General features: G+C 44.5%; 1 protein-coding gene across 1 annotated transcript in view; it reads left to right on the top strand.

Moving 5' to 3' along the window:
• LOC116516711 (protein NipSnap homolog 1-like) overlaps window positions 1-8,618 on the top strand; it is a 9,070-nt gene extending 452 nt beyond the window's left edge. Inside the window, exons 2-6 of the mRNA XM_032229359.1 lie at window positions 4,944-5,071; window positions 5,679-5,724; window positions 6,666-6,760; window positions 8,127-8,197; window positions 8,451-8,618. Of these exons, the coding sequence (XP_032085250.1) occupies window positions 4,944-5,071; window positions 5,679-5,724; window positions 6,666-6,760; window positions 8,127-8,197; window positions 8,451-8,618 (508 nt within the window). The remainder of the gene's footprint in view (window positions 1-4,943; window positions 5,072-5,678; window positions 5,725-6,665; window positions 6,761-8,126; window positions 8,198-8,450) is intronic.
• The last annotated feature ends 1,382 nt before the right edge of the window (window positions 8,619-10,000 follow it).

Raw genomic sequence — 10,000 nt, 5'->3', positions numbered from 1 at the left:
TTTCTTTTTCTCCTTCTGTTCTTTTTCCTTACTTTCGTCCTCCTCCTCTTCCTTTCCCACGTGTTCTTCGTCTTCTTCTCCTCTTCCTCTCCTTCTCCTCTCCTCCCTCCTTTTGGTCTTCCTCCTTCTCTCCCTCCTCTTTCTCCTCTTATCCTTTTCTCCTTCTCCCTCTCCTCCTCTTCCTCTCCCTCCTCTTCCTCTTCCTCCTCTTTCTTTTTCTCCTTCGGTTCTTCTTCCTTACTTTCTTCCTCCTCCTCTTTCTCCCCCTCGTCTTCCTCCTCTTCCTTTCCCACGTGTTTTTCGTCTTCTCCTCTTCCTCTCCTTCCTCCTTTTGGTCTTCCTCCTCCTCTTATCCTTTTCTCCTTCTCCCTCTCCTCCTCTTCCTCTCCCTCGTCTTCCTCTTCTTCCTCCTCCTCTCCGGGCCCGATCCCTGCGCTGAGAGCCTCGGGGCTGCTGTGGGCGCGCCGGAGGAGGGGAGGGGACGGGGAGGATGACTCTCTCCAGCGGGGCTGGGGGCATGGAAGGGGGGCGACCCCAAGGGTCCCCTCCTCCGCTTGCCCCGCCCCACTGGGACCCCCCAGCTGCCTCTGGAGGGGGGGGAGCCGGGCCAAGAGGAGAACTAATCCGTCTCAGCCCCTCTTTGCTTTCTCAAACTCTTGCAAAGAGCCAAAGAAAGCCCCCCCGGGGGTCACTCCCCCTTCTTGCTGCAAAGCTGCCCCCCCCCTCCCTAAGATGGAGGAGCGGTCCCCAAGATCTCCCTGGGCTCAGATGTTGCATCCACACACTTTGGCTCCCGAGGTTATGTCAAACCAACCTCTTGGGAGGGGGGGGCTGTCAAGAGATTGGATTTACATAACCTCCTGCAACACCCCCCCCCCCCCATGAAGATGGGAGGGGAGCACTGGGAGCAAAAGCTGGAAGCTCTTTGGCTGGGATGGTCCCAACGCCTCCCTGTCTGGGCAGGGGGTGGACTAGAAGACCTTTGAGGTCCCCTTGGACCACAGGGTTCCCCCCTAGTTCTCTCAGGGGGTCCTGCTAGGGGTGGCCATGCTTTGGGTTGATGGGAAAGGACTGTCAGAGTGGAAACCCTGCTTGGCTTGTCCCTGGGATGCCCAGAATGACATTTAAGCCCTTCTTATCGATATTATATTGATATTGTTTCCGGATTGCTTATTTGTGCCCGATGACTATCATTAAGTATTGTAGTACCTTCTGATTCCTGATGAATGTATTTTTATTCCCCTTATGTACACTGAGAGCATCTGCACCAAATTCCTTGTGTGTCCAATCACACTTGGCCAATAAAGAATTCTATTCTATTCCTTTTTTATTCTATTCTATTCTATTATTCTATTCTATTATTCTATTCTATTCTCTATTCCATTCTATTCTAGTCTATTATTTCCTATTCTATTTCAATTCCTATTCTATTTTAATTCCTATCCTATTCTATTATTTCCTATTCTATTTCAATTCCTATTCTATTTTAATTCCTATTCTATTTTAATTCCTATCCTATCCTATTCTAGTCTATTATTTCCTATTCTATTTCAATTCCTATTCTATTTTAATTCCTATTCTATTTTAATTCCTATCCTATCCTATTCTAGTCTATTATTTCCTATTCTATTTCAATTCCTATTCTATTTTAATTCCTATCCTATTCTATTATTTCCTATTCTATTTAATTCCTATCCTATTATATCCTATCCTATTATATCCTATTCCTTTTTTCATTATAAATTTAAAAGATGGGGTACCTAATGCTCCCTTCCTTCCTTCCTTCCTTCCTTCCTTCCTTCCTTCCTTCCTTCCTTCCTGTTAGAATGCAGTATTGCAGGCTAATTCTGCCTCCAATACTGACGGACTGGCTCAAGGTTAACTCAGCCTTTTATCCTTCCGTAAAACGAGAACCCAGATTGTTGGGGGCAAGAGGCTGATTCTGTAAACCGCTTAGAGAGGGCTGTAAAAGCACTGTAAAGTGGTATATAAGTCTAAGGGCTATGCCTATGGCTATGCTCTTCCTTTCTTTCTCTCTCGCTCTCTCTTTCTCTCCTATCCCACCCTTCCTTCTTTCCTCCCTTCCTTCCTTCCTCTCTCTCTCTTCCTCTCTCTCTCTCTTTCTCTCCTATCCCACCCTTCCTTCTTTCCTTCCTTCCTCCCTCCCTTCCTCTCTCTTCCTCTCTCTCTCTCTTTCTCTCCTATCCCACTCTTCCTTCCTCCCTTTCTCTCTCGCTCTCTCTCTCTTTCTTTCCTTCTTTCATGGAGGAAAGTTTGGTGAAAAACAACAGAATTCCCTGAGATGGCAGAATTGACTTGTTTGATTAGGGGAAAGGCAACAAAATGCATTTGTCAGCAACTGCAAAGCTGGCAGGGTTTTTTTTTGCTGAAAAAGGGGGGGAAAATTGAACATGATTTATCTTGGTTTGGTGATTAGAAAGTGTAGAAAAGAACGGAGCCCAGGTGCGTCTTCAGAGTGATATAAATGCATTTCTAATTGCTGTAAAAAGATTGAAAGCCCCTTTATAACTTTATTTTACTTACTAGGGGTTTTTCTTTCATTTGTTTTTTTTTAAATCCCCTGATCACTTTATCTCTTTTTACTTTCAGTTTCTTTGCTTTGCCTGCAAAAAATGAACCTTCAATAAATAAAAGTTAACTTTAAAAAAAGTGGGGTGCGGGATGCACAACTGTGCTTGAACTACAACTCCCATTACTCACCCAGGCAGCTTGGTTGGGGGTGGCCTGGCTGTGGGTGATGGGTGTTATTATTGAACCCAGTAAGGAAAATACCATGGAAGTGGGGTGGGGGAAACTAAATCAGAAATGAACTCTTGAACGATAAGGAGAGGATCTCAGATTAGCCCTGTTGAAAAGATTGTTTTCCAGGTATTTTCTGAAGTTAATGAGTGACCAGGATGGGAGCAAAGTTCTTGGTCAAATAAAACAGGGGGGGATATTATTAGTAAAAGTTGATTGGTAAACATTGGACCACTTCTCTGGAAGGATATCTTGGTCGTGATTTTATAGCCAGCGTGTTTTATCTAAGGAGAGCTAATAGGAAAGGGTTTGATTGCATTTGGCTTTCAAGAAAGTTTATTTCTTATTACGGGAGGACTACGAAGAATAAGAGTAAGGTAGAGTAGAGAAGAAGAGGAATATAGAAAATGAATAGAATAATAGAATGGAATAAATTAGAATAGAATTAGGATAGAAGAGAAGAGGAATATAGAAAATGAATAAAATAGAATAGAATTATAGGATAGAATGGAATAGAATAAATTAGAATAGAAATAGGATAGGATAGAAGACAAGAGAATAGGAATATAAAAATGAATAAAATAGAGTAGAATAATAGAATGGAATAATAGGATAGAATGGAATAGAATAAATTAGAATAGAATTAGAATATTTAGGATAGGGTAGAATAGAGTAAGAATAGAATAGAATAAGAGGAGAGAAGAAGAGGAGAGGAGAAGAGGAATATAGAAAATGAATAGAATAGAATAATAGAATGGAATAGAATAGAATAAATTAGAATAGAATTAGGATAGGATGGAAGAGAATAGGAATATAGAAAATAAATAAAATAGAATAGAATAATAGGATAGAATGGAATAGAATAAATTAGAATAAGAATTAGGATTGGATAGGATAGAATAGAATAAGTTAGAATAGAAGAATAGAATAAGAATAAGAGTAAGAATATACAAAAAGAATAGAACACAACAGAATAGCTGAGCTGGAAGGGACCTTGGAGGTCTTCTAGTCCACCCCCCCACCCCCGTTCAAGCAGGAGACTCTTTATCATTTCAGACAATTGGTTGTCCAATCTCTTCTTTAAAACCTCCAGTGTTGGGGCATCCACAACCTCTGGAGGCAAGTTGTTGCACTGGTTGATTGTTCTCATTGTCAGGAAATTCCTCCTCAGTTCTAAGTTGCTTCTCTCTGATTAGTTTCCACCCATTGCTTCTTGTCCTGCCCTCGGGTGCTTTGGAGAATAGCTTGACTCCCTCTTCTTTGGGGCAGCCCCTGAGATATTGGAAGGCTGCTATCCTGTCTCCCCTAGTCCTTCTTTTCATTAAACTAGACATTCCCAGTTCCTGCAACCGTTCTTCATATCTTTTAGCCTCCAGTCCCCTCATCCTCTTTGTTGCTCTTCTCTGCACTCTTTCCAGAGTCACCACGTCTTTTTTTACATCAAGGTGACCAAAACCAGATCCAATGTTCCAAGGGTAGCCGCACGAAGGCTTTGTAAACCTGTAGTTGTTTGCAAGGGGGATCGACATCCCTTGGCAGAAAACCATCCGTTTCGCCTTCTGCCCTAACAGAATCGCTCAGCGGTCAAATTGGGCAGCCTTGTGTCGTGGCCTGCCAGCGGCCAGAAGAGCTGGCAGAGGAGGGTTGGGGAGGAACCTGGGCCAGTCCTGGAGCCTGGAGAAGGCTCTGAGGAGGGCTCTGTGTTGGAGGCAGAGAGGGGGCCAGGGAATATGCCAGTTATCAGCTGCCTTCAGAGTCAGACATCAGCTGGAGCCTGTTCCCTGTGTGCGCATGCACAGAGTTGCCAGAGGAAGGGAACAGCTAAAGAACAGGGGCCGACTTGGGAGTGAGGACACAGGTGGATGGTGAATGGCCCCTCCCAGAGGGAATAAAAGAGGAGCAAAAGGGGAGTGGAGTTTGCAGGAGACCATTAGTTCGCTTCATTGGTTCGTGACTCTCCGAGACTCCTTTGCCAAGTTCTGCAGAGATCAGCCTGGCAGCTCTCCAAGCCAGATAAGGTCTGTGACTGTAAATCCTCCCTCGAAAGGCTTTGCTGGATGTGAATAAACAGAATTCACAATCAATTAATCAAAGGGGTTTTTGTCAGGCTTCAGGCTCTCTAGAACACCTTGAATTTAGAATCCACCCATCAAAATAAAACATCTCGACCTTTTTATTCCCAGGGGTTATTCCAAAGACAGCGAAAGCAGCTGGTTCCGCTCGCTCTTCGTTCACAAGGTGGATCCCCGAAAAGACGCTCATTCCAACCTGCTCTCCAAGAAAGAGACCAACCACCTCTACAAGATCCAATGTGAGTCCCTCCTGCCCCGATTACGAGATTTTTTTCTTTCCTTTTCTTTCCTGGAGCAGCTTCAACCGCACAACCGAATCCGAATTCCATGGATTTTTCTCCGCTGGGGCCATTCCAAGTTCTTTGGACTTCAACTCCCAGAATTCAATGCTGGCTGGGGAATTCTGGGAATTGAAGTCCACATAATAAGCTGTAATGTTGAGGGTCTCAAGCATTACGTAATGATTTATTAAGTGTATTATCCGCCTCGCCAATTTATCACGACAGTTAATTTGTTGTGATTCACTTCCAGTTTGTTTCTTTCGGCTCTTCCCTCCTGCTTTCCTTCAACTGCTTTTTCTTTCTTTCTTTCTTTCTTTCTTTCTTTCTTTCTTTCTTTCTTTCTTTCTAAAATATATTTTTATTTTCAAAACATACAAATCCTCCTTCTTTACATACTGTAGAAAGTGTATCAGTTGGTTACAAAAGGCTTTTGTGCATCTCTTCCACCGTCATCAAATATAATTCATATTAACTCTAATAACTCGGATATTTATTATATTACCATCATCATACCTCCATTTTTATTTGACTATGATTATTCTACCACTTTTTCTTTTGTTTCCAGTCCACAACGTCAAACCCGAATGCTTGGATGCCTACAATAAACTTGCGTAAGGATTTCTTGTTTTTTTCCTGGTTTAGTAACCAAAATATATTTTCTTTTAATGGGCCCACAATATTGAGCTATAAGGTAATGGTAAAGGTTCCCCTTGCACATATGTGCTAGTCCTTCCCGACTCTAGGGGGCGCTGCTCATCTCCGTTTCAAAGCCGAAGAGCCAGCACTGTCCGAAGACGTCTCCGTGGTCATGTGGCCGGCATGACTCAACGCCCCTGAAGGCGCACGGAACGCTGTTCCCTTCCCACCAAAGGCGGTTCCTATTTTTCTACTTGCATTTTTTAACATTCTTTCGAACTGCTCGGTTGGCAGAAGCTGGGACGAGTCACGGGAGCTCACTCCGTTAGGCGGCGCTAGGGATTCGAACCGCCGAACTGCCGACCTTCTGATCGACAAGCTCAGCGTCTTTAGCCACTGAGCCACCGCGTCCCCTTTGAGCTTCTTGTTTGATAAATGAAGACGCAGTGCTTAGAATGCAGAATTGCAGGCTGACTCTGCCCACTGCTAGCAGTTCGACCCTACCACCACTAGGTTGACTCAGCCGTCCGTCCTTCCAAGGTCGGTAAAACGAGGAGACTCAAATTGCCGGGGGCAAGAGGCCAACTCTGTCAACCTCTTAGAGAGGGATGCAAAAGCACCGTGAAGCGGGATATTAGTCTAAAGTGTTCTTGCTCTTGTATTTATTTCTGAGCAGCCAAGAATAACAGCCAAGGGTGTGTTTGTTGGCCCATGGGAAATATTTTGGATTAAAATAATTGCATTCGATTGACTCAGTTGCCTTCGGACCAACAAATGCATCCTTCGCTGTTTGTGAGGTGCAAAGTGAGGAGAGGAAAGAGGCAGCTTTTAGCTGCATCGCAATCCTGAAATTCACCATTATTTGACAAACGATTTGCTTTCTGCCCTTCTGTTAATTTTGGGCCTTGCTCTGCAGGGAAGAAGTGCTTCCCAAGCTGCATTCAGACACCGGGTATCCGTGCGAACTGGTTGGCAACTGGAATACTTGGTACGGCGACCAGGACCAGGCAGGTGAGAAGGTGGGACAGACAGGGGACTTGAGCTGCCTGGAGGCCACTGTACGGGACGCAGTCCTCACATAACGGCCACGTGTTTCGTGAGCGTTCAAGGTTACGAACGGTGCTGCAAAAGGTGATTTAGGGCCGATCCTCACACTTACAACTGCGTCAAGCATCCCCGTGGGCACGGGGTTGCCCTCCAAGCACACGACAACCGTCCCGTGTTTACAACAGTGGCAGTGTGTATGTGTGTGTGTGTGTGTGTGTCCCCGGTCGCCATTTACGGCTTCCCCAGCCAGGTTCCCACGAACAAAATCAAAATCAGCCGATAGAGAAGATGGCCAGTCACAGTGATGTGATGGGTTGTTTAATGACCGTGGTGGTTGGCTTAACGACGACAGCAGAAGCAAAGGTTGTAAAATGGGGTACGGCCACCGTATGCCTCACCAAATCACCATGTCACTTAACAACAGGATTTCCAATCCCTCTTATGGTCATAAGTCAAGGACTGTAGTGTTTTCTACTGATTTTCCATTGATTTTTCTACTGATTTTTCTACTGATTTTTCTACTGATTTTCTATTGATTTTTCTACTGATTTTCTATCAATATTTTCTATTGATTTTTCTAGGATTTTTCTACTGATTTTGTCTACTGATTTTCTATTGATTTTTCTAGGATTTTTCTACTGATTTTCTATTGATTTTTCTACTGATTTTCTATCAATATTTTCTATTGATTTTTCTAGGATTTTTCTACTGATTTTGTCTACTGATTTTCTATTGATTTTTCTAGGATTTTTCTACTGATTTTCTATTGATTTTTCTACTGATTTTCTATTGATTTTTCTACTGATTTTCTATTGATTTTTCTACTGATTTTCTATTGATTTTTCTAGGATTTTTCTACTGATTTGTCTATGATTTTTCTACTGGTTTCCTATTGATTTTTCCTATTCTCTATTGATTTTCTATTGATTGTCTATGATTTTTCTACTGGTTTTCTATTATTTTTTATGATTTCTCTATTGATTTTCCTACTGATTTTCTATTGATTTTTCTATGATTTTTCTACTGGTTTCCTATTGATTTTTCTATGATTTCTCTATTGATTTTCTTGCTGATTGTCCTACTGATTTTCTATGATTTCTCTATTGATTTTCCTACTGATTTTCCTACTGATTATCTATTGACCTTCACCGAATTTTCACCGTGACCAACAATCATAAAGTCACTCTTTTCAGCGCCGTTGTAACTTCAAATGGTCATTAAGCGAACCTCTGTAAGCCGAGGACGCCCTAGCCTAAGGCTCACTTACATTTTCTATCGACTCCTTCTCTTTGGGGTTCTACACGACTCAGAATCTTTTGTCTCCTCGCAGTTCACATCTGGAGGTTCATCGGTGGCTACTCCGCCCTCATGGAATCCATGAACAAGCTGAGGGAGAATCAGGTATTTGGGGTGACACCCATCACCCACCCACCCACCCAGCCTTGGCTGCTGCAGCAGGTTGCCGTGCTGTTCGAGCACCTGTTATTTATTTATTTGCTAAAATTATATGTATCAAATCCTTGGAGGGGGAGGGAATCAGGAGATTCCAGCAGTTCAAATAAGTATAAATAAGTATCGAGGGAAAAAACAAAACGAGAGCCATTTGGCTGTCTCCTTTCTGCCCTCCGACTCTTCGCTCCTTCTGTTCCGGCAGGAATATTTACGATTCCGCAAAGAGAGGAGCCAGATGCTCCATTCCCGAAGGAATCAGCTGCTCCTGGAATTCAGTTTTTGGAATGAACCCCTGCCCCGCGCCGGGCCCAACATCTACGAGCTGCGAACGTACAAGTTGAAGGTGAGATCTCTTGGAAGGTATCTGTAAGACAGGGACTTCCCTCCCCATGACACCCAGTGAAAAGAATCCCACTTTGCCTTCTCCTTATTTAGCGGTTTAAAAACTCTTCCCATAACGCAGCTTCTAACCGTAGGGACTCCAATAACTCAGTGTTTCTCAACCGGAAGATGAGTGGACTTCCAACTCCCAGAATTCCCCTTGCCTCAAGGCTGGGGAATTCTGGGAGTTGAAGTCCAACTAACTTCGAGTGGCCAAAGTTGAGAAAGACTGTAATAGGTAATATCTTTCCTATTTCCAGATACCCCCCCCAAATGGGGCCGTCTGCTTTGCACCCCCTCATCCATTTCAGGGGGGGGGGTCCCAGTTGAGAAATGGAGGCCCAAGATAAACATGACTTTGGGCCAATCACCAGGAGGCAGTGATTTCTAGTCCCACCTTAGTCGTGAAAGCAAGCTGGGTGACCTTGGGCCAATCACCAGGTGGCAGTGAGTTCTAGTCCCGCCTAGCCGTGAAAGCTAGCTGGGTGACTTGGGGCCAATCACTAGACGATAGTGAGTTCTAGTCCTGCCTTAGCCCTGAAAGCCAGCTGGGTGACTTGGGGCCAATCACCAGGCAACAGTGAGTTCTAGTCCCGCCTTAGCCGTGAAAAGCCAACTGGGAGACCTTGGGCCAATCAGCAGGCGACAGTGAGTTCTAGTAGCTCCTTAGCCGTGAAAGCCAGCTGGGTGACTTGGGGCCACTCACCAGGCGACAGTGAGTTCTAGTCCCACCTTAGCCGTGAAAGCCAACTGGGAGACCTTGGACCAATCACCAGGCGACAGTGAGTTCTAGTAGCTCCTTAGCCGTGAAAGCCGGCTGGGTGACTTGGGGCCAATCACCAGGCGACAGTGAGTTCTAGTCCGCCTTAGCCGTGAAAGCCAGCTGGGTGACCTTGGGCCAATCACCCAGAGGTCTAGTCCTGCTTATGCACCAAAACCAGCTGCGTGTCCTTGGACCAACAGCAGCAGGCTGCGAGTTCTAATCTTGCCTTAGGCATAAAAACAGACTGGGTGACTTTGGGCCAGTCCCTCTCCTTTTAGCTCAGCCCACCTCACAGGGTTGTCGCGGTGGGCCAAATAGGAAGAGGAAGGCATATTCCATATGTTCCCTGCCTTGAGTTATTTATAAGTAACAAAGGAGTGATAGCAATATCCTTAATTGATGTCCAGATCTACCTGTAAAGATTTTCCAATTGGTGCCATCCAGTGGTGGGATTCAGCCAGTTCGCACCTATTCGAGAGAACCGGTTGGTAACTTTCTAAGCAGTTCGGAGAACCGGTAGTTGGCAGAAATCTCCTTTTGTTTTTTTCCACTTAACAGGGCTAATCCTGTAAGGAAGGCAGGAAGGAAACATTCTGGTGTTGTTTCTG

Source organism: Thamnophis elegans, chromosome 13 (assembly GCF_009769535.1).
Source record: "Thamnophis elegans isolate rThaEle1 chromosome 13, rThaEle1.pri, whole genome shotgun sequence".
NCBI lineage: Eukaryota > Metazoa > Chordata > Lepidosauria > Squamata > Colubridae > Thamnophis > Thamnophis elegans.
Note: the sequence above shows the minus strand (reverse complement) of the source record. Positions and strands in the feature narration are given on the sequence as shown.